The 25442-nt window shown below is 31.0% G+C and overlaps 3 protein-coding genes and 1 long non-coding RNA gene across 7 annotated transcripts; 3 read left to right on the forward strand and 1 right to left on the reverse strand.

Annotated features, from left to right (window-relative positions):
• Window positions 1-1646: 1646 nt before the first annotated feature.
• On the forward strand, window positions 1647-11282 carry LOC113516211 (uncharacterized). Its single transcript, XM_031908745.2, has 8 exons — window positions 1647-1968; window positions 3706-3786; window positions 7133-7330; window positions 7556-7678; window positions 9290-9449; window positions 10429-10573; window positions 10664-10742; window positions 11008-11282. Exons 1-8 carry the CDS (start codon window positions 1964-1966, stop codon window positions 11246-11248), a joined length of 1032 nt encoding a protein of 343 aa, XP_031764605.2. The 5' UTR covers window positions 1647-1963; the 3' UTR covers window positions 11249-11282.
• On the reverse strand, window positions 9292-23950 carry LOC128202060 (uncharacterized). Of its 3 annotated transcripts, none has more exons than XR_008253584.1 (4): window positions 23525-23950; window positions 11018-11165; window positions 10650-10732; window positions 9292-9429 (listed from the first exon to the last, which is right to left on the reverse strand). It is a non-coding gene; the product is annotated as an uncharacterized LOC128202060 (long non-coding RNA). The 3 variants fall into 3 exon arrangements; XR_008253582.1 differs by having other exon boundaries at window positions 9317-9447; XR_008253583.1 differs by having other exon boundaries at window positions 9317-9447; window positions 11018-11236.
• Window positions 13057-17408, forward strand: LOC113515936 (enoyl-[acyl-carrier-protein] reductase, mitochondrial). The gene is given in 3 exon segments (XM_026900233.3): window positions 13057-13435; window positions 13613-14440; window positions 16542-17408. Coding segments are annotated over 3 exon segments (1920 nt in total). The 5' UTR covers window positions 13057-13191; the 3' UTR covers window positions 17390-17408.
• Window positions 17484-25225, forward strand: LOC113515935 (uncharacterized). Of its 2 annotated transcripts, XM_026900231.3 has the most exons (16): window positions 17484-17592; window positions 17680-17784; window positions 17863-18006; window positions 18794-18888; window positions 19575-19679; window positions 19825-19948; window positions 20164-20221; window positions 20658-20797; window positions 21121-21336; window positions 21518-21697; window positions 22349-22530; window positions 22709-22847; window positions 23368-23499; window positions 23950-24059; window positions 24268-24390; window positions 25002-25225. In XM_026900231.3, the coding sequence occupies exons 2-16, from the start codon at window positions 17682-17684 to the stop codon at window positions 25200-25202; spliced, it is 2052 nt and encodes a 683-aa protein (XP_026756032.2). In that variant the 5' UTR covers window positions 17484-17592; window positions 17680-17681; the 3' UTR covers window positions 25203-25225. The 2 variants fall into 2 exon arrangements, with proteins under 2 accessions (XP_026756032.2, XP_026756031.2); XM_026900230.3 differs by lacking the exon at window positions 17484-17592 and having other exon boundaries at window positions 17643-17784.
• The last annotated feature ends 217 nt before the right edge of the window (window positions 25226-25442 follow it).

A 25442-nucleotide genomic window follows, 5' to 3' on the forward strand; every position in this document is an offset into this window, starting at 1 on the left:
CATGAACAATACTAGGGGCATTACCGCGAATATTATGTCGTAATTATGTTAAAGACTCAATGTATAATGATGTGAAAGAGATCATACGCAACAAAAAATAATTAAAATGATGACGATGATAATTGTTTATAATTTTCACTCAAATACTATAATTAATGATCGTTTAAAATGTGTCATAAATTAACTAGATAGGTTGAGATAATTTCACATCATGGCGCGAGGTCAACTTTTACTAGGTTAATAAGAAACACCTTTAATATCTCACGAGATATCACTTTAGAAAACGCCTTAATTAAAAATACAGTCAAATCATGAACCTTTTAAAAATCATAGTAAAAAATATATCATTAATACATGTATATATTTTATCACGGCTAACATCTTTTCAGCAGTTAAAAATTAATAGTTTATAATAATAAAACGACAAATTTTGTTAATTTGTACCTAGATTATTTCCTTAAACTTTCTGACTCTTTGACTTAGTAAAATACATTTTAATAAAAAGTGAATTTAATCTTTTTTTTTGCAATAATACGTTTACAATCTCTACATACAATATTCATGAAGCAATATAAAAATGATAAGTTTATCATACATATTTTTCTGGAAATGGAAACATGATTAATTTTTATCAATAATTTGTTGAAAAAAAAATATTAAAAAAAAGAGTATGTTAAAATATTGGTATTATTAGAAAACACATATACTCTTTCTTAAAAAATGTTTTTTTTTTACAATTTGTTACAAACACAAGTCACAAATTGGTGTAAGTGGAATTGCAAATTGGTACTTAACTAATTAATATAACAAAAATAAACTTGGGATATCTTAAATAGTAACTTCATAGAATGTCATCAGTATTTCAAGCTAAATTGGAAAAATAACTAACCCTTACATATATTTTACAACATAGTTAATAATGAACAATATCTACCAATTGCAAGTTGCAGAGTCTTCGAAGGTCACAATAGGAAAGATCGTTCCACTATCGAAGAAAGCTGAGAAAATGTTTTTTTTATGAATTAGTTAATTAAATGTCTATGGAACAGGAAGTTCGTCGCTACTGCTCATATAGTAAATGCCTATCGGGGTCATAGGTATTTAAATTTATGTAAATTTTATCATCTATCACCCGTGCAATACTATCATTGAATATTCTACAATCTTATTTTAAATATATTATGTTTGTAATATTTTTTGTAATATGTAAATAGTATGGATGACTTTGTATGCCTGAGGCGTCGTTTTTTATTGCTACTTTACTAAGTAATATAACTGAGATATTCAAGTTCAAAATTCTGCAATAAACACAGCTTAAGGCACATTAATTTCAAGTTTAGAGATCACTTAGACTATATTCCACTAACCTTCCATGTTCTGTTAATTATTTTCGAAGGCAATACCTAAAAAACGTATTGTTTTAATTAATGAAAATTAAACGTTTTGAAATGAAAGATAATAGGTAGAAACAAATTAAGGTTAGATGGCCATCGCTACAAATTTACCAGGAATTAGCCTAGATAGTTTCCAGAGGGCCGCGTAAAGGTTGACCTAAAAGGATGAAACCAATGCCCTCCCTCCAACGTAACTAGTATAAATGTATAAATCCATGAATTTTCTTTATAAACCAAAATAAGATAATTTCTCAATACATTATAGATAAGAGGTTAGAAACGCTATTTAATAAATATTTACCAAATTTTGACGTTTTAATATTAAGAATCAAAGATATTGAATATAACATATTTGTTCATCTGAATAAAAATACCAGACATTCTCTTTCTATGGAATACGACATTACGATATTACCACCACATTATCTACTGTCACTTATCTCTAATCAAAAAGACTCTATATACCTAATTCTACTAAGTACATTATATACAAAATCTGTATATTATGGAATATTTGTGACATTTTAATAGAATTACATTAACAAATTACGAATTTAAAACTATTTGAAATGCAGTTAGTATGTTTAATGTGATTTATCATTAATTTTATATTCATTTCCGAAAAATAATTATAGGCAGTAGAGCTGTTCTTTTCCTAAAGTTATTTTTGCTCTTTACTGTTAATTTTTATATCTTAATTTACTCTTTATTTACCGACTCTAACTACTCTATTAGATAATAATTATTTTTGTCGCAAAATGCAGACTTAGCAGTACAATGTTTTAGTAAAACAAGTATTAAACGCGAATTGAATTAAAAGATGTTTATATTCATATGTTATCGTAGACTAGGCCTTGCCATCAATATTCACTACAGCTTCTTAAGATCTATTCAGATATACATTTTGTTATTTCACTAAATAAATTTGGACACCATAGCTTAGCAAATTTTGCCGCTGTACCAGGAGGCTCGCAATATAAGGTCTAAAATGTAATACAATGCAATTTACCTACATAACATATATACAAGTTTTATTGACAATTTTATTTGCAAAAGAAGGTCAAATAAAAATGCCACACATACATTTCGTCTGAAATGTGTAAACTATTATTGAGGTTTAATATAATTAATACTTACTGTCGAGGTAAAACACTATTTGGTAATATACTCGGCATAAAATAGCTCACAAAAACCATCCAATTTATATTACGATTCATTCATAAGGTTTAATGTCCGTTTATGGTTGGGTCTTGGCACAGAATTGCGACCTTCGACTTGTTATGTGCTTACTTCGTATTACACTTAGGTATCTGAAGAGTTACGAGTACAAACATACGAAGCAAGTTGCAAGAACAGTGGGCGTACTTTGTGGTTACATACTTGGAAAAGTTTTATTAATATTTTATTACTAATTTGCTATGCTAAGTTCGATTGTACATTGTCTCAGGCAATTTAGTAACGAAAGTAAACTACATGTTCATTTATATGTTTATAAAAAATTCAGGTTTAGTGCAAAATGACGTTAGACGTTTATGAATACTTAATTCTTTTAAATGATACACTATCACCATTCCTTACAACGAATCGAGCTGGGAATATACTGAAAACAACTAATCATGATAACTAAGTTCAGCTGAACATACACAGCTCCCCATATGCAGTTATATAGAACAATCTTGTGCCACCTGCGTCCATTAATGTCCACAATAAATAGGGTTAACACATCCTTAGTGACCATTTGAGGTGATTGCTCTTCCTCTTTGGAAACGTTTCTTCAGTTGTCTTTTTTTTTCACTATGTTTATATAAGAATAAGAATATTTTTTATTTAAGTAATCTTAGTTTTAAGCATTTTTGAATAATCATTTCATATGATTGTACCATCCATTCGGAATGCAATTTCAGCTGAGTGGAACGGGCAAGACACTCTACTGTTCCTTTTTTCAAAGAAAAGTTGATATTACAATTCTAAATTGTCTATACGTATATGTTTAGCAGTGGACAATTAACGGCTGATATGATGATGATGATGATGATTATAATCATTACTAATCATCTAACTTCATCGATACTTGACGAATATGTTAAAATTTACATAATATGAAACTTATTAGATATATTTATAAACAAATAGGTACTTATTGTCAAATCAATCAAATAATTACATTCAGTGTTATTGTCGAAAGGGTTTTTTATTGCACCTTTATTCTTTTTATGAGTTTTCATTATCATCATCTTGTCTGACTTAAATAGATACCTAATACTGAGTAAATTACTTAAGTATAAATCTACTAATGTTTTTTTTATTTAAGGAATATTGAATCCTCTTGGCGAAAAGATGGTGATTGGAAAGCACGCTACTCCAAATTATATTCCTCACGGCACATTTTTACGTAAGTATTATCGAATAATATTTGAGCAGCTCTTTAGAAGATAATTTGTCTAAGAGCCTTTCTTAATAAATATACTTTTCCATACACAAAAATAATTTCAATAAGAAAGTACCAGCCTACTACTTAAAATTAAATTTTTCTAATTTTCAGTACTATACTTCGAGTGTCAATTTTAGGCCACAAATTAAGCTTAATAGAAATTAGCCTATTTACGTTAATAGATTAGATGAACAGTATTACAAATAGCACGGTCGGAAAGATTTCATACAAGATATTGTTTATCCTATTGATATTATAAATGAGAAAATTTGTAACGATGGATGGATGTTCGTTACCCTTTTATGCAAAAACTACTGAATTTGAACGAAATTTGGTACCCGTGTTGGTTATATCTTAACTGAACCCATAGGATACTTTATATGCTGACTTTTGCGGATAAAGCTACGAAATACAACTAGTTATTAATAAAAATAAGTTTTGTAACATCAAAACACGTAATTGACTACATAATTATAATTTAAAGTACTTGTTCGGTTTATCGCTATCAAAAGTCTGTGGCTGTAACTAATTAAAAAAGAATACAGTTACAGCCACGTGTAAAGTGTCAAACTCGTAATTACTAACAATTACAAATATTTTTAATCAATTAAATTGAATACATTTTAACCGATAACTCATGCGACAAGATAGGTATATTTTACAACTTATGTTCACATTCTACTTTTATACATTACTATTGTATCTTTAATTTTGATCTCATTGCAATTTTATTTTAATTATTATTATATGAAATGTTATTAAATTACATACTAAAAGATTTTTGGTATTATAATAAATTAAATACCTTCAAGACCATAACAACATAAAGATTTGTAATATCATGTTAAAGTGCGTCCAATATGTTTTTGGATGTTTTATTAATTAAAATAAATAAAACTCTCATATTTTTTCCACGCCTATATAGGTACATTTAAGTACTATGCTAAATACACAGACAATATTATTTTAATGAATAATAGTAGAATGGTTACCCCGCACGCGCTATCGGTATACGCACACAAAGCACCAGGGAAAGATAATTGGTGGAAATGATAGCAAGTCAGTTGGCCCATTGTGACCAAGTCACCGGGAATTCATCACAATCGTTTCCAGGGGAAACTTCATAGAAGTGGGCCTGAATATACCTTATATTGCTGGCAATGGTAGTGTCCTCATTACTAACAATCCACCTCCCCCCACATAGTTTGATTAAAAATATTTAAAAATTAGCTTTTACCCGCGACTTCGTCCACATAAACAAGATGTAGTCACTAACTAGGGTAAAAAATTCGCCTACGTTATTTTCCATTCCATATAGTACGTGTATTCTAAGTTTTATAGTAATCAGTTAAGCCTTTAAGACGCCAGGAGGTAACAATCAAAAAAACAGAGTATACGGCGACGACATTATATATGACATGTGTTGATCGTATTAAAATTACATAAAAGTAGTGTTAATTTGGTTCAATTAATGTTGAATTGATATGTAAAAATGCTGATAGTACTAATTTTATTCGTAAAAACAAGCTACAATGTTTTCAGTGATAATAAGAAAGTAAGCGGATATGAATCACCATCATGTATATTCGACACCAAAATAAAATAGTTTTCATAATTACCTTATTTCATACAATTTAATTATGTAATAATCATTCGTAGAAATTTTTAAATAGCTTCAATCAGAGACGAACTCGTCTTATACATATAAATACTGAAACTGCAACTTCTGTGGAGCGCCCATTTTTCTTTGTACAAGTAATGACTCACTTGGTCTCCAATAAAAACTATTCCATTTTATATAAAATTGTAATTATAAAATTGAGAAGTTACACGATTTTCACATAAACAATATTTCTGCTTATTTAAATTTAAAATTTCAAATTAAACTGTATTTTAGCAGTAAGTGAAATGGTATTTTTACACATTTCATTATAAATCATATACATATATAGAAAATATTTATGATATTATACGATATCATAAATATTTTCTGAAATATACTGCCGTGACAAAATTGCATAATAAGAGTTCTTTTGTACCATTTTAGTATGGAATTTTAAAAAGACCATTTTATAAATCCAATTCATTTGTTTTAATTATTTCTAAGTATTTAAAATATCAAAGGGTCTACTATCATAAGCGACAATAGTAGCTATCAAATTGATACTAGAGCGTTATGTTGATGCAGTTTGCTTCGTCATCAACGACATGGCCTTATCCTTACCATTATTTATATCCAATCTACTCTTCTTGAATTCTAATTGACAAAATGCAGCTAAATCCGTACCTATCTGTAATAAATGTGATGACTCATCTCCACCGTGACTCACAGACCCTCAAAAAGTCAAACCAATACAGAAGTAGTCACGTTTCACGATCGTCGTTTACTTTCGACGTCTCTAAAAGCTATTGTTACAGCTTTTAATTTTTTTAACCGATGATGGAACAAAAGTAAAAAGTAAGCATTTTAAATTTAATGCTATACTACATAAAATGTGCAAGAAAATATATACAATTTACATGTTTGCATTTTTTACTAAACTAGGTAATATTTTGCGGAAAGTTGTAAAACTTCTGGTAATAAATAAGTCAATTTTCAAGTGTTGGCAGTCGCACGCATACTAATGATAGTGAAATAAAACAAAATAATTATAATCAAATAACTAACGTTTTCAATTTGTTTATGTAACTACCTATCCACACAAATATATTCGACGTATAATTTTATAAAATCAAGTAAAAACTAAAAAAATCTATTATACTATTATAAAGATATTTGTGGCTATTAATAGTAATCATGTTTAAATGATTGAACGGATTTCAATAGAGTCTGACAATGCAAGCAATACCGCAAGATACAACTGTTGCTCATAAACATTTAATTAAAAGAAACAAATAGTCATATAATTTCTTTGGACAAAATTACGAAAGAATTCCATATTGATTATCACGAACTGACATTACTGCTCGTTAAACTATCTACGAATAAGTTATGCTGACTTCTGAGTCGACATAACGTATCCCTAAGTCAAAAACATTTTGTGGATTACTGGCATTGTGTTCAGTATAACAATCACATAATAGATATTGATAACTGACACTGATCTTTCCAAGTGCTTTCAGTTCGATAAATACTAACCACCGTTCATATAATAAATTAGATAGGTTAATTAATAGCTAACTGTAGCCAAAAATTTTTTTTAATTGACACGATTTTACAGATTGAATTTATAACTTATATCATGCGAAGTTTATATGAAGCTGAAAAATACATGACTTTGACTTAAATTCATTCCTTATTTTTAAGGCCCAAGGAAGAAGAGCCACGTCGTATCTCATTTATGAGCAACGATTCTTCTCCATATTCAAGCCTGCTAATGAAGGCACGAGGGAACCAACAAGAATCTTTATGTAACTCCGAAGTATCTAGTCCTCGGTATCTTACCTCTTTGCTATCCCAACGCAGTGAGGTATACAACAGCTGCACTGATACACATGCAATGCAGTTAGTAAAGAATTATTATTATTTTTGTGAAACACATGAAAAAAAATTAAGCTAAGCCCAACTATTGGAATGAAGTAACCATCGTCTGTAAATATAAACAACACCATGACACCACAGACTACTCTGTCCTGCTGTTGTGCCACGTATAATAAAATTCATTTTAGTAAAACATAGTAGAACGAACTCATAGATCAACAAATAAATCACTTTATACTTTACGTACAGACCAGACAATTTAGGGGGTAATGAAACAATGTTGTTGGAAATGGTACGAGCACGTAGTCGAGAGCTACAAGAGGAAGCACAAGATCAAACACTCGAATTACCTCGTGATGACATCTCCGATGAGTGAGTTATGTCAATGTCTATTAATTTTTAGTACTGGCTCCTTCTCGTGGATTATGCCCTCTGATATTAATAGTATCTAAGCCGCGTTTATTATACTCAAAGACCTCTGGATTTAGGTACGTGCCTTTCGAACCGCATAAATTTAAAAATTTAAAGGTTTAGCCTAAGTCTTGGGATCTCTGGATCGTAATCAAGCATTCATCATTCAATGATAATACTATATACTCATGCCTACTACCAAAAACTACAGATACAATAAGTAGATTTTTAATGGGAATGAATCGAATGGTAACCCTCGCCTGCGCCATCGGTATTTGCTGGCGGGACACCAATGAGAGATTGATTGAGACAGATGAGGTTGAAAGCAGGTCAGTTAGCCTATCGTAACGAATTCCCTACTATAGTTTCAGGGGAAACCGCATAAAGGTCAACCTGTTAGGATATATTGCTAGCAATGAGGACGTTAAATCCCCCCCCCACAATAAGTAAATTGTTCATTAAATCAACACACCTACCTACCCATCTACAAGAATTTATCTGCGTGTAAGAGATGACTAGTGTAATTATTATCACAATAACTGTTAATTTTAAAGCGTATATCATTTTGATAACTTTACTTGTAGTAACAACGGCACGTTTCAATTATGTATTATTTTATATAATTATGATAATTACACAATTACGCATGTACTTGATACCTACTGTATCAGGATGACAAAGAGGCATTAGCAAAAAATGCTCGTTTTCCCACTTAACTTTCACTCTCGATTCAATTACGTGTATTAACTACAACTTTCTCACAGTTTTCTTGAGTAGCAGTAGAGTGCATGGGTAAGTGACTAGACTATTAGAGTGCCTATAACATTTATTGATTAGACAATATCTTATTAAAGATTGACATCTAATACTCGTACATATCGAACTTTAAATTGCCGTAATTAGAATCTGATCAATTTAAAAATTATAAACATTTTTATAAAATGCTCGGAACCGATATGGGAAACAATTTTACATTTGAGGCATCAGCTGTCATATGGGACAAATTGAGAATTAATGGTATATAATTCTAGTAGTTACATTTTCTTAAAAGCAATTATATTCAAACATCGTTCAAGTTTAGAAATCATTCGACCGATGTGCTATCCAATAAGTTTATTAACTTTTCAACTAATTTGTTAATAGAGGAAAAAAAATATATCTAGATTTGTTCCTCTTACTTACCTTTGACATAAGTCAAGTGGTTATAAAACCATCTTACGTTGTTATATTATCATACAATAAAGCCACATTTCACAAAATACTTAAATATACGTCTATTCTATTGCCATGTGGTCCCGGCATAGAATAGGCTACCCCTTCCTTTTATATGGGTGTCGTCAGAAATGACTAAATAAAGTTAAACGTCGAGTAATGGGTAGCAGCGTCCCTCTTAAAACATCTCCAATGTCTAACTGCGGTTGCCAACCCGTCTGTCAAGCGTGGCAATTACTGCCAAAACCCTCTAATGTTCAGCAATGGACAATTAACGACTGATACAGTATGGTATATGTCTATTCTAATAAACTCAACATGTAGCATTATATGTTAATAATAATTCACATCTTTCAACAGTCAATCAAGTGAAGCCTGCGTACACGGTCTGAGTATACGCATGACAGAGCGAAGTATATCTCGTTCCCGCGTCTCCAGGATATCGACCCGGCGCGACATGGATATACCCTCGATCCTTGCCTTCACCACCACCTCTGCTCCTGCCCCGATAAACATCTCTGTAATTGCACCTATATCGTAAATTAAATTCTGAATTGATAGTTAATAATGTAGTACGTGATTTACTGTTCAACTTGACTGGTAAAGAAAGCTACTAAGCATTAAATCCGCCTATTCCTCTTTCTATTGTAATTACATCTCCACACACTTATAGTGTTAGCTATTTTTTTTTATTAAACTAAAAAAATATTCTCTACAAATAATGTATGGTATGGTACAACAACGTTTGCCGGGTCAGTTAGTAATGACATTTATTCAGAACAGAATTGAACAGAATATTTCGTTTTCAGTTGTCAACATAATATTTTCGCTAAACTATCGTACCAGAGGGAGACTTTTACAAAAGTCTTTTGCTTGGGTACTTTTGTCCCATTCGTGTTTCTACCGTGAGTCAGTTGCGTTCGCACGGCTGTGTTTCGGTTTGAAGGGTGGGATATAGCAGTAAATTTACAGCGCATAGAGATATTGTTATATACTTTACCTTAGTCCTCAGGAATGGCAAATTATGGGGGGGGGGGGGGGGTACCATGGGTGAAACAGTATACTCTGTTATGTCTATGAGACTGTTCATGTCTATAGGCGACGGTTACTACATTTCATCAGGTGGGGCGTCTGTTTGTTTGCCATTGTAGTTGAATAAAAAAAAAATATATTAATTAACTAAAATTATCGAAAAATATTAATTTGGCCTTAAATGGCCTGAATTATACCTCAAAAATTACATTACTATAAGATCAAATTGGGACTTTACTTTTAGAGAATAAAAATAAAAAATAACTTATAGTTTACCCCACTGTATACTTTAATAAAACTTTCATATAATTTCATTAAGTGATTGAATGATAGGTATGCGTTACATTTAATAAATATTAAGAACATTTGTTATTTCTATTGTATATTTTGATCATTTATTTCTACACAATATTTTTATTAAAACAAGCAGAATATGAAATTATTTATCTTAAAATTTTTAATTTTAGACACAACTCGAAATACCAGCATTCAAAAAAATTAGCACTTCGCAAACACAAGAAATACCTCGATGGTCTATTCGACGGTCGGTCTGTCCAGTTTGTTCCCAAAAGTGGAAAGATCGTAGTTCTATCACTAATGTTAAATATTCAGGTGAGTGCCTATTTTATTAACTAAAAATAACTTACTATGAGTAGTACTTATAATGTAGAAACGAAAATATACCTACGATTTTTTTTACAGGCTTAAAGAAAAATTCTTCATCAGTTTCTTCATCAGTAATAGCACCAGCACGGTTGCGAGCATCCATCACTATGGGATAGTAAATAAACAAATTTAAAAATAGAATTACTACAGAATATCTTATTATGCATAATGCGTTTAATAAAATACAAATTACTACTCTATTCCATCCCGCATGATTTAGTATAGTAGCGCAGTATTCAAGAAAAAGTTTATGTATATGTTAAATTTCGTTCAAATTGCTTCAACTAGGTATTTAAGCAAGTTAGGGTGAAAACAAAAATCTTAACAAAAATTTACATTTGTAATAGGTAATAATAATAGTAATCCGTTAAAAATTTTAGCGTTCCTCACCCTGCATTAGCCGCTGTAGACGAAGATATGGGCGTAACTCTTGGAGGATTACGAAACACCGGAGCATCCTGGCAACTGACACGTGCTCGTCGATTCCGTGCTCCAAAACGACAACTGGCACCACCAGAAACTACTGCGCTGCCCACGGCTACAGCACCATTAGTACGAAAGGATTTAGACATCCGGGTGAGCCAGTTCCTAACCGATGAAGCTGTTGGACTTGCAAATTAACACAGCAATTTTTTACATAACTAAATTAATAAAATAATATAATGTAAAAGATTGCACTTATTTACTAAAAGCCTAGTTCGACTCTGTAGAAGTAAGGATAAGAAGTACCAAAGTACAATACAAATAAAATAAAAGATCATGTTTTTTACGAACCCCGCCATTGTTCATAAGAAGCAAAGGATTCTTAGTAAAGACATCATTAGTCTCTACAATATGCAACAATATATCCTGTTAGGTCGACCTCCACAGTCCTCCAAGGTCGGTTCATATGCTTTGGAAACCATTGTACAGGACCGCTAGACCCCCATTACCAATAATTCCAACTTGATAGTTTTCTAATTCTAAATCTCTTTAACCTTTTCCTTATTTTTTTTTTTATTTATTTATTGACCACATTACAAAAAAATGTCTGCTACAAAAGGCGGACTTAATACTATATAGCATTCTCTCCCAGTCAACCTTTGGCAAAACAGAAATTTAATTAAGCGGTGAAAAAGTTTAAAATAGTTGCAAATAATATACACGTTGTACTTTTTTTTTTAATCAACTTAAAATGGCAAACAAGCTGACGGTCCATTTGATGAAAGGTAACCGTCGCCTATAGACATGAGCAGTACCATGGACATAACAGAGTATACTGTTTCGCCCATGATACCCCCCATACGTTGCCATTCCTGATGACTCAGGTTTTATTCCTCTGTACCCAGTAAATTCACGCCATATCCCACCGTTCAAACTGAAACACAGCCATGCAAATACAACTGCTTCACGATAGAAACACGAATGGGATTAATTTGAAATTATTAATAAATTTACACACAGAAGATTAGGATGTATGGCTTTGTGCCTTTGTTTTTTCTATTACTGTTTAATAAAATTGTCACAGAACAATAAGTTGACGTCTGACGATTAACTTTACTAACAACTAGCAGCCCAACTCGGCTTCGCACGGGTGGACATTTTTACGACATTTTAAAAAGTGGTTATTGTGACATAACGATAATAGTTAGACATATCCCTTTCAGACCTGAACGATACGGGCGTGAGTTGTAACTTTAAAAAATCCTAAAACCGCGCTCAATTCATTTTTACGCACGAAGCTGAAATAACATGATAGTGAGATTCTAAACCAGCCAATAAGAAATCATTTTAGCGGTTAGGTGGTGCAGTAGTCTCGTGCGTGCCGGCAAAATGGCTTGGCTCCAAAACACGAAAATATATTTAATCTGAGAGAAAAAAAATCTTGAGGCTGAAAGGGATATCGCAAAGTTTTTTGTAGTAATCGGTATTTTCTTCAATGTTGTAGAACATACTTTTGTTCTAACACCAATAGTTTCCGCAGCGCAGGCGACCAAAGATATTTTTTAACATTTTTTTTTACACCTTGAGTTACATTACTAAATTTTTAGTAAGGATCCCTAAACTTTTCTAGCAATAAATATAGCCTATGTTACTCAGGGTGAATGTAGTTTTCTAATGGTGATTCAACTTCTATTAAGATCTATCTAAATTACGGATTAAATATTTTTCTCTTCATTTATGAAAAATCAAATACATATAATCAATGACTAAGTTTATGGACTATGTTCGTTGCTAACAATATTGACATCTTAAGTAATATTAACATTAGGCAACATGGTCTCCGAGCTTAGCCTTTTCCATAACGGAACAAACGTACTAAAAAAATATTGACAGCTGTCATCATGTCACATCATTCCAGACTAATTATCATATTGAAGACTAGGCAGCATAGTCTCCGACCTTAGCCTGTTCCACAACGGAACAAATGTACTAAAAAAAAACAAAACTTGTCATCATATCATTTATCATTAAGTAGTCATTCAGTCTATAAATTAATTTCCTTGTAAATAATAAATCAAAATTACGCAGTCGAAAATTTAAAATACCCTATTCATTTGCATCCACAGAACCAAGTAAAAAGCATGGCTCTTCTCTCTTACACAAAAGTGCTATATTCAACGTCAAAATGTTACATGAACAAATGTTTTAATCTAAAACTCGGTGTGCGAAATCTGATGTCAAAACAATTAGTTTACAATGAATTTGGAGATCCACTACAAGTCATAAAGTTTAGAGAATGTTCGATACCACCTCTCGGCAGCCAAGAGGTACTCGTCCGAATGTTAGCCGCACCAGTCAACCCTGCCGACATTAATACCATACAAGGTACAAAGTCACTTCTAACAAAATTTATCTTACAGATAAAGTAAATAACAATTCGATTATCTAACTTAAATTTCTGAAATGAAGATTCTAAAACAGGTATTTATTATTTTTTAAGTATTATTCTTTTATTTATACTCCAATATTGCATTAATTATATTGTATACTTCATTGTTTTAGGTAAATATCCTGTTAAAGTGAATATGCCATGTGTTCCTGGAAATGAAGGTGTGGGTATTGTTGAAGATATTGGTAAAGAAGTCAAAGGTATCAATCCTGGAAACAAAGTAATTGTAACAAAACCTGTTCAAGGCACTTGGAGAACAATTGCTACATTCACCCGAGACGTTGTAAGAGTTGTGCCTGACAACCTAGGAGTAGTAGAAGCTGCTACACTTACTGTCAATCCTTGCACAGCTTATAGAATGTTAACAGACTTTGTTTCTGTAAGGGATGGTCATGTTGTGATACAAAATGGAGCAAATAGTGCCTGTGGCCAAAATGTTATCCAAATATGTAAAGCATGGGGTATAAAAAATATTAACATTGTACGTAATAGGCCTGACATTACTGATCTAAAACAATATTTAGAAGACTTGGGAGCAACTTATGTATTGACTGAAGAAGAATTACGGTCCACAAATATATTTAAAGACAAAAAAGTGGATAAACCATTATTGGCTTTAAACTGTGTAGGTGGTAAAAGCTCTTTAGAAATGATGAGGCATTTACAACATTCCGGAAAAATGGTCACATATGGTGGAATGTCTAGGGAACCAGTTAGCATTCCTACATCTGCATTTATATTTAAAGATCTTTCTTTTTATGGATTTTGGATGACACACTGGAATGAACAAGCTAATCCTACAGATAAAGACAAAATGATGAATGATCTTATATCATTAATGTGTGATAATAAGTTAAAAGGTCCTGTCCATAAAATGGTGAAGTTTGATAATTATAAAGAAGCCTTAGAAAATGCCCTTACCTCCAAAGGGTTCACAGGATGTAAATATATTCTAGATTTTAGCTCATAATTGCCATATATTTAATGCAATTGTCTTATAAACGATAATAAAGTTGTGTAAAATGTATAATTTACTATCTTTTACCTAAAGTATCATATGAGTATTTAAACTTATATATATATATATATAGCAAATCCTGTTTTAATGTACATAGTGTTAAAAATATACTACAAACAATTTAATTTAATATTTCAAACAATTTTGTAGATAGGTATGAAATAATCTAATTAATAATGCTAATACTGACTGGCAATTTATTGCAAGCATTCTGGTGAATATATAAATATGAAATTCAATAAAAGTGGCATTAAATCTGGTTTGAATATTTATTCTTTTGTCTAAATAAATATAGTGATAGTTTGAATCATAAATATCTTAGAAAATACTATACTTTATTGAAATAAAATACTTTATACGAAAATATAATACTTTATTTAAGTACTTATCTAAGTGCCTAAATACTTAAATGACATGACTGAAGATAATTGAAATTTCGAATACCTATTAATAAATGGAAATTAGAAAAACGCACTATTTATTAAATAATTGGGCTCTTTAAAAAATTAGACACATAAAACCTCTAACCCGGGAATGCAATAAGCAGATTATTTTTTATGGAATTAAATTTAATTTGCCGCTGTATTATTAACATGCCAGCTGTGTACCAGACAATAAGTGAGTATGAAATCAGATCAGTTAATCTGTTTTCAAAAGGGACCATATGGAGGTCAACCTGACAGGTATGAGGGGGGGGGGGGGGTTGTTGTTAGAATAGATAACCTCAATGGTAAAAATATTAATTCTTTTTTATTATTGACATTCTATTGTATATATTATTATATATACAACACCTGTACCAATACCTGTTATATATTATTTTATGAAGCCTTCTCCACCAACTGCAGACTATCAGTTAGCCATTGCTAGCAATATACCCCGTCAAGTCGACCTTCACGTGGTCCCTCTTGGAAACCATCATGCTAAATTCCAGATGTATTTATCACGATAGGCTAACTGACCTCTTTCATTTTCACTTATCTTTTTTTTTTACAACACGGGGCAAACGAACATGCGGCTCACCTAATGGTAAGTGACTACCGCCGCCCATGGTCACCCACAACACCTACGGCATTGCAGGTGTGCTGCCGGCCTTTTAAAAAGGAATATGCTCTTTTCTTGATGGTTATGTTGTCATATCGGTTCGGAAATACTGCTGCTGGAAGATGATTCCAAAGAGTGGTTGTGCGTGGAAGAAAGTGCCTTGAAAAACGCACGATGAAGGACCGCCACTCGTCCAGATGTTTGGGATGAAATTTTAGTTTATGGCGGGTAGTACGATGGTGAAAATCAGCAGCAGGTATCAATCCGAACAATTCCTCAGAGCACTCCCTATGATAAATTCGGTAGAAGATGCACAGAGATGCAACATCTCTCCGCAGTTTCAGTGGATCGAGTCGGACAGTAAGGCGCCAATCGTCAACAATTTGAGCTGCCCGACATTTAATGCGATCTAACGGAAGGAGTCGGTACTGTGGCACTCCTGTTCATAGTGATATATGTGTGATATAGTGACATAATGAGAACAGTATTCCATATGTGGCCTGACTTGTGCTTTATACAGCTTCAGGCGGTGTTCCGGCGTGAAATACCGTCTCACCTATTGAGCACCCCCAACTTTTTGAAAGCGTTCTTAGCTTTTTCCTCCAGATGACCGCAAAACTGGACGTCGCTAGATGTATCGACGCCAAGAATCCCCAGACTCGACTTATTATCGAGGGAAGTGCCCTGTAAGTGAGGAAATACGACAAATAGTGTCTTTTTTGCGGTAAATCATCCGGCACTGGTGACCCGCCGGTGTATACCGATACTGCAGACGGGGTTACCATTCCATTATCATCCATAAAAAAAAACCTGACAAGTATACAAGTATATAAGTCAACAATAGGGGTCACTAACCCCCGTTATATTTATTCTATACTTTCCTCGGCAACAGATTTTGGTATTTCAATGAGTGCCTACATAGGTATACATTGAAATTTTACACCTGAATAGGTGTCAATTATTGTTTCGTTTTATTTCAGGAAAAAATCTATGCTTACCTTGCCTACCATCAATTGGAGGCGACGAAGGTGTTGGTGAAGTAGTGGAAATTGGCAATCATGTATGTACAGTAAAACCAGGAGACAGAGTAGTACTGACATCAAGATTACTTGGCACCTGGCGTTATTACGGAATTTATCATGAAAGAAATATTCATATTATTTCGCCAAATCTACCATTACCTGAGGCCGCCATGCTTACCATAGCTCCCTGTACAGCTTACAGAATGTTAAAAGATTTCAGAATATTAAAACCTGGAGACACGGTTATACAAAACGCTGCTAACAGCCCTTGTGGACAATGTATAATACAATTATGTAAAGCATGGGGTATAAATACTTATAACATAGTAGCAAATCACTGCGGATATGAAATTGTTAAGAAGAACCTTTTAAGTCTTGGAGCTACTTCTGTATGTACACTCAAAGAAGCTGAAGAATTAACGAATTTTAACACATCATTGTCTAGGCCTGTTTTAGCGTTAAACTGTTTAGGAGGTAGATATGAAAATGTAATGCTGAAATTACTCGAACGTAATGGAGCCGTAGTTTATTATGGCTGCGCTTTTAGTTTGCCTTTAGTTAAGCAATTCCTACGGTGTGATGCAACATTTGCCAGATTCCATTTAAATGACTGGGACGCTCAAGCAACTTGTATTGAAAAAGATCTTATGATAAATGAAATTGTACAATTAATGGTCATCGGCGAGTTTAGAGCACCTACTTATGAAACAGTGGAATTGAAAAATTATGTGCATGCTATTCGAAATACTGTGCATTGTGAAGCTTTCGCTACTATAAATTATGTTTTTGATTTTACCTTGCCATAACAAAATTGCATAGGAAAAAAAACAGTTCATATAAATGCAGGTGCAATTTAAAATTTAGTGAACACATTGGAAACGAAAAAAAATTACCTAATGTCACGTATCAAGCCACAATTGTCATTAACATCATTATGGCATTGACGTTATTAATAAATTGTAAACATTCATACTTTCAATATAAAAATGAAATTACCTATTTAAAAATTGTAGGTACTTTATTTATATATAATAATTAATGCAAATCGGTGTTTTTTTACTTATTATACTTTTAAATGCGTGTCATTAAAATTCAGGAATGGATAAAAATAATTACGGAACTTATGAATATTTGTCAACCAACAACGTCGATGATGCATCTAATCAATTTTTTGTTGTTCAAGAAGATGGCACATTTCTCAGTAAGTTCAAACACAAAGCAAATAAACATGGCACATTCGCCACTATTTTTTTTTTATTTATTCAAATGTTTCTTATAGTTAATAGACAAGTCCAGTACGTAACCCAAGTGCAGGATGTTAAGGAAGTTCTTGACGATGTACAACCCTGCACAGTGTATGATGTCACGCAACAGCAGTTTTATGTAGATGTCGAAAATTCCTCTGAACTTATATCTGTGTCTGGTAAGTTTTTGTTTTAATGAGTGATAGTAATGGTATAGTAACCCTGCCTGCGCTATCGGTATACACTGGCGGAGCACCAATGTGAAATGATAGGTGAGGATGAAAAGGCAGGTCAGTTAGCCCATCCTGACGAATTTAACTAGAATTAACCACTATGGTTTCCAGGAACCACATGGTGGTCGATTTGACAGGGTATATTGCTAGTAATGGAGCTATTTGACCTCATTACTCTCTTTAATCTCTTTCCCCCCTGTCTGGTAGGTAACAACTTTGGCACTTCAAAATCTTACTCTATAATCTGATAAAAACCATCATGGTTAATTCTAGTTGAATTCGTCAATATGGGCTAACTGACCAGCTATCATTCATATATGTCAACTCTCACTAGTGCTCTGCCATCATATACTGATAGTGTAGACAGAGTTACCATTCCATTATCACCCATTAATAAAATAGTATTGAAATGTCAATTGAATAAAGCAATGTTTTATAGTGTGTAAGTCTGTTGTTAAATCATTTCCTATAAAATTTTATTAAACTGGTATAAAACGCAAAATATTTATTATTAGAGTATTTTAGTTGTAAAATATCTATGTCATGTCTATAGGTGACAACTCACCTGATGAAAAGTTGTACTCTTCATCAAGTGGGCCATCTATTGTTTGATATTTTAAGTATCATAAAAATTATGTTTCCATATAATATATTTATATGAATAAATTGCATTGTATATAATTAAAATATTTTTTTTAATTAAATAATAATATACATTTATGATTTTTTTCAGATCAATTGATAATACCTCCCCGGCCAAACAATTTATATGCCAATAATTTCTTACTTCCATCTGAATCAATTACTAATGATACAGCTAATAATCATGTGAGTAAATTATCATTTTACAATCCCTAATATCACTTTAATTTATGTTTAGGATATAGATATAGTGTATAAGTCTAAATGTAAAATATACAGTATTCATAGAATTATATATTGAATAAAACAAATTCTAATCTTTTGTAAATTTTTTATATAATGTTGTTAATTGCATTTAGACATGCATTTTAAAATCGCTTAATATTATCATTATTATTACAATTTAAATCATATGCATGTTGGATAATTTTAAAATTTTAATAAAAACATGCACATGTTATTTCTTCTGTATAATTCTTTAAGTAACTAATTCTGTATTGGAATAGATTCTTTTGCTAAACCAATCTGCATATTATGTCATAGTAGTACACGATATAGTATGGAATTTTGATAATTATCTTTACCAACTACCAACATGTTGCTCAACAAGTATCCCAGTAAAGTAAGTTAGGATTTGAATGTTTTTTTTCTAAAACAAAAGATGCAACATGATCTTTTTTCCTAATATCACAAAATGTTTTACAACTTTTTGTATTATTAGACTTTAATGCAAGTGCAATATGCTCATAGAACATATTGCACTTGCATTAATGATTCATCATATCATATCAACCTAGTCACCTCTTTCTGGTGTTTGCCATTGTGGCTATTACTGATTATGCAGGTATAAAAAACATATTTTATTCATTCAGATGGATCAAGATATATCAGATGAGGAATACAAACCAAACAATACACAAATGGATATTGATGTGGATACAAATATCAATAAGGATATCAATAATTATTACACAGAGGTAATATTTCACTTATTTAACATAATAATGTAAATAAAACATGTAACTTCAATTAAATATAATATTGATGAAATAACAATTCTGAAACACAGTATATACACAATTTTTAAATATCAATTATTTAAATCCAATACCAATTTTACAGATTACACTTAATGATGAACAGTATTCACAATTAGAAAAAAAGGGCTGGATTTTACTAGAAAACAGTGACAAAATATTTATGCTTGATACAATGGGAGGACTTCGTGACATATCAACTGATGAAAGTATGCACTTTTTCATTAATTATTATTATTTTTTATGTCTTTTTAAAATATATTTTTCTCTTATTCTCCCAATTTGTGTATTTTATACTTTTAGTATCAGACATTTAAATATTATGCTAAATCAGTTTTAAAATATCCTTAATAGAATTACCTTAATGCATTTGTGACATTTGAATATTTTTGTAATACATTTGTAAATATACATTTTTTTACAGAATTAATTGAAAAATTGAAAACTGATAACGAAAGTTATGATTTAAAAAAGGAATGTAGGTAAGTTTAAAAATACAAGCCTAAAATCGGAAACCTGTATCATAACTTTATTTTAAAAACAAAATGATAAGTCCTTAACCTAATATTACGAAACATCAGTATTGTGTAACACAAACAAGTTATTGAATTTTATGTCTCACAACTTCGTTTCATTAGTATTTTCTATCTTTATAAACTTTTACTTCAGACACCTTAGTTTCCTTTTACTCAGTCCAGCTTTCGAATATAAGCAGTTATCTATACACATTTTCCAACTAAATAACACCAAGATTGTAACTTATGAGATACTACTTTTAAAAAACTAATGGATCAACATGTTCTACTGACTGAACTGTCACTAGATATATTCTTTAAAAAAAAAAAAATGTAGCTTGTTAACGGTTTATATTAAATATTAATGATATTATTAAAATTAAACATTAAAAATGTTTTTCAGCTCTGTGAAAATGAAAAATACAAACAAATATGATAAGACTCCCCATGATTTTCCTGTCCAACAAGATACAGTAGAATATGTAATCAGGTGTGATGACGATGATGTCCAGAACTTACCTTTCGTAATTACCGATAAAGAAGGTAAAATGCATATGTACAAATAACAAATTATTATTCTACCAATATTGTGATATTGAAACTATTTGAAACACAAACATACCATACCCATCTTTGTTTACAAGGGTACAATCTTCTTATATGAACAATATCAGGATAACACTCAGTTTTAAAAATAGGTTTAGTAAGAGCTGTTGTAAGGAATGATGGTCTTATAACAACTAGTAGTATACCAACTACATATATCTATACTTGCGTTAAGAAAGAAGTTATAGACAAAATAAAAAAGAATGTTTAATCCACATTCTTACTAAGAATTTAGACTAATAGAAAATAGAATTTTACAGAGTGCAGTACTTCACAACAAATTCAAAGTAAGCATTATAATCAGATATTACCTAGTGTCACAAGTGCTACAGAAAATAAAGAAAAAATAAAGGTTGGGAAAAATGAACAAGAGAATTCAGAAAATGTAAAAATATTTGTGATGAACAATGATACAAGTGATTTAACTAATCAAGATAACAATGTATTAAGGATTAAAACTAAGTTATCATTCAAAGGTAATTTATGCTGTCGTATTGTGTACCTTCATTGCTATATTTAAAAAGCTGACAGAATTTATTATACCCTTAACCAAACTTTTTATTTTCAGCGTTTTTCATAATAGATATTAAATGGCCAGTATAAAATAAATTTTAAAAAAGAATTAAAATTAATATACGGATATTATTATAATTTCAGATTTTCCAAATAAAATAGTTTTAGGAAAGACAGTTAATGGCAAAAAGTTAGTTGCAAAAGTAAAGAAAAAGAAAATTGGCGGTAATGAAGTTATCAATAGCGACGACAATGATACCAATGATGTGATAGCACCTACTCGTTCCAAAGATTCATGTGAAGAATCATCACAACAATCTGCAAGTAAGTAATCACTAGTACATCAGCACACATCAAAAACTATAGTGTGATTATCCATGGGGCGATGGTGCCCCGCCAGCGTATATCGATAACGCAGCAGGGTTACCATTCCATTATCACCTATTAAAAAACCATGTCACAGTTATGTTGTATGGCAATTGTAGTGTTTTTGCATTACAAACAGAAATCAATAGCTTATTTTCCTATAAATGTATTTATCTGTGTAATAAGCTATTTTGGAAAGAATTTTTTTTATATAAAATTTAAATATTTTTTGGGCAAATTCAAAGCATAATCTGACACTTAATTATGTACACATAACACACAGAGATACAGGTCTAGAGACATAGTACCTTAGTCTTTAGAAATGGCAACACATGAAGGGTATCATGGGCAAAAAAAGGATACTCTGTTATGTCCATGGTATGTGGATAGGCGGCAGTAATCACTTTCCATCAGGTGGGCTGTCAGCTTGTTTACCATTCTAGTTTGCATAAATATAAATAATCTATATATAAAACCTCTTAAAAAATACAATTGTCATAAAAAGTTACTAATCTTACTTAAAATACATTAAGATTACACTGTTCATTTTTATTGCTTAGATTTTATTAGTGCAATCTTTAACTTATTGAAATTTTGAAAATTTTGCAGAGAGTGTTGGCCTAGATGAAATGGAATTTACCAGCATTTTAGAGCAGTCACTATTAACAGGCAGTAATGAAAAACCACTAAACGCTAAAGATTTTGAAGCAACAGAATTATTAATAACACAGCTTATTGAAATGCCTGCATTTAAAACTTCTATTCTGAGTGCCAAATTATGTGTCACAAAGGTAACATACATTGAAGTCTATTATTTATAAACTTTAAAATCCATTATCTTGTGAATTTTAAAACTATCCTCTTTTCATAAGAATGACACCAGAGGGCAACACACTAATACCGTCGGTAGTAATGATTTTGCTTCGTTACAAAATGAATTACTTTTCAAACATATTTTTTTTTTTATAGGTAAAACAAAAGGAAGACTTGCAAGGAAACATTATTGGTAAATCCAAGCCCACCTTAGTTACCGGCCAAATAAGATTAATAAATAATCAATGGCGATTTGTCCATATTCCAGATATGTTACTAAAACACATACATGCAGGTAATTCTCATTTGATTCTGTTTATTAACTTAAACAATTCTTAATACACTTATATCAGATTTTTAAATACTTGACACTTTTTTAAATACGTGACAAATAATATGTACCTAACAAAACAAGTTTATGTTCCAAATAGGTACACAAACTTCTGGATGTGTTTGCCCAAGGTTATGTTGTAAGTCGTTAAATTACGTATTTAAATAGTCACTTCAATATTACTTAAACAACGCATTATTACAAAAGAATTAGATTTCTATTAGCTAAGCATCGGAATAAACACTTACTCAGAAATAAATAGATTAAATAAAAAAATGTTAGAATACGATAGTTATAATTTCGATATAAAAAGGATAGGTATGGTAAGTGGTCTATTATTATTAAGTTATTTATTAAAATTTTAACTAAGAATTTCTTTCGCAAAAGAACAAAAAGTAATCAGTTTTAATAATAATAGTAAAATTTTGAAAAGACATTTTCTAGAAAAATCCAGTTACAAAAAATTATCTTTGTTGTCTTTCAGTTCAATCTGGTTCAAACAATACTGATACTGTGACTACAGACACTGAGGTGCTACATATACATGTTCTGGAAACTAAACAAAAACGCGCAGAATCTAATATTGTGAAAACTGCCGTTTCAGTTGTTAAAATAAGTAAGTATTTAGTAACAACTCTTACCTTAGTAAATAAAGGGAAATTTCTTATCCTTGAACAGATTTCAATCTGCAAAGCATTCCTTTTCTATCTGCGTTACACAAAACGATAAACGTAGCCCAGTATCGGATCAGGCCCCATAGACAAGTTGCAAACGAATCCATTGATGGAATCTTTTCGCTAGTGATAAGAGTCCATGAGATAGAATAAGATAGCGACGTCTGATGTCTCATTCCAACTCGTGGACTCTAGCCATAAGTGTACTTGTACAAGAATGATATTCATTGTACACAAATGCATTATAGGTACATTTTTTATACAAACTTTGTTATCTAAAATGTTGACTGATTACCTGATAAATCTTTTTTGTATAAATTCGCGAATCTTAAGTGAAACAAACACTGAAACTAATGAGAACTAAAAACTCATGTCATTGGCTTATATTTCAGACTTGCCACAAAATTTTAATGTAAAAACCCATAAAACAAACAAAATATTTGCTTGTGCTGCATGTGCTGCTCTATACAAGTCTGAACAAGGACTGAAGGACCATCAAAAGGTTGGTATCTATTTAATAAGCCTATCAGTGTAGTTTATTTTCTAAATTAAGTATCTTAAAATATAAATTTCAATATGAAATAACAACAAAATCATATTCTAAGATTTAGATTAGAGATAGATATATACAAACATATACGTAATCTTCATTATTAAATTAATAACCTATTATCCAATTAATTAATTTTTAACTACATATTTCATTTCAGATTCACTGCACTAATAATGACGTGGGACCTACTTCAGTAGACGTCGAAAATATAAAATTGACAAATGATGAGTATTATGTAGAAAATGGTAAAGAAAAAATCTACTGCTGCATGCAGTGTAATGTATGTGCATTTTAAATCTAATTAAACTTATACTCATATGTACATATAAGATGATATTAAAGTGTCTGTATAAAAATGACAAAGGACATACTATGGAATGGAGCTTGGAACAAGCATATGGAATGAATGTTAGATAAAAGTTGGACAAAACAATTATGTAAAGGGAAAATAGATAGATGTAGTGTAGATGTAGGATACTTAGACTATACTTTTATGATTAAATAGACCGTGTTATATATGAGGAAGGACTCTCCGGAATCGGCGCGCATGCATGAGATGGTGTAAAGATACACGTTTATCATCTCTAGTTATCTCTGCCTACCCTGCAAGATATTTGGCATGAAAGTAGATAAATATATAAAACTTTACTAATATTAAGGTGCATTAATAGATTGTAGATAATGTAAAATAATCCTTAATTCTGTAATTTCTTAAAAATTTATAAATATCTCTTATATATTATTAATTCAAGATGCGAATGAGTCGCTCTATTTAAAAACCTTTTTAAAACAAGAGACAATATATTATTAGACTATAAACGTAGGCCTTATTTTAATATATACCTTTTGCATAAAACTGATTAATAATATGAAAAATGTTTATAATTTTAGGCCCGATTCAAAAGATTGAGTTTCTGCAAAAACCACATTAAGGCACATCCCCCAAAGAATCAAATAGACAACCAAAGCCAAGAAAATGAAACAGAAAGTCAAATTAACGGAATCTATAAGTGTAAAATGTGCCCATGCACATATTTCCATTCATCTACTTTGTCCAAACATATAGTTACAAAGCATATACAAGTGATATAAATAAATTACATTACTGTATAGTCTTCATGCTTTATTACTTTTACCCCTTTTTCCTTACAAAAATCTTTTGCTTCTTTTTATAAATAATAAAATTGTAGTAGATTTATATACAAATTTAACAGTTTTTACTATAGCGTTTTTGTCTTATATTCCTGAGCTACTTTGAGAATTAAATAAAAACAAATGTGAACTTACTACAGAAATAATATAAAATATAATTTTAAATATACTTCCTATCAC

The sequence above is a fragment of the Galleria mellonella genome, unplaced genomic scaffold, assembly GCF_026898425.1.
Source record: "Galleria mellonella isolate WM207_F2 unplaced genomic scaffold, CSIRO_AGI_GalMel_v1 utg74, whole genome shotgun sequence".
In the NCBI taxonomy this organism is placed as follows: domain Eukaryota; kingdom Metazoa; phylum Arthropoda; class Insecta; order Lepidoptera; family Pyralidae; genus Galleria; species Galleria mellonella.

Excerpts from the sequence above, each read along its gene's own strand:
- LOC113515935 (XM_026900231.3), top strand. The coding sequence starts at position 17,682 with ATGGATAAAAATAATTACGGAACTTATGAATATTTGTCAACCAACAAC. Across the intron at positions 19,680-19,824 it reads TCAATAATTATTACACAGAG|ATTACACTTAATGATGAACA; the intron begins GTAATATTTCAC and ends CCAATTTTACAG. Across the intron at positions 22,848-23,367 it reads ACTAAAACACATACATGCAG|TTCAATCTGGTTCAAACAAT; the intron begins GTAATTCTCATT and ends GTTGTCTTTCAG.
- LOC113516211 (XM_031908745.2), top strand. Across the intron at positions 7,679-9,289 it reads CGTGATGACATCTCCGATGA|TCAATCAAGTGAAGCCTGCG; the intron begins GTGAGTTATGTC and ends ATCTTTCAACAG. Across the intron at positions 9,450-10,428 it reads CTGCCCCGATAAACATCTCT|ACACAACTCGAAATACCAGC; the intron begins GTAATTGCACCT and ends TTTTAATTTTAG.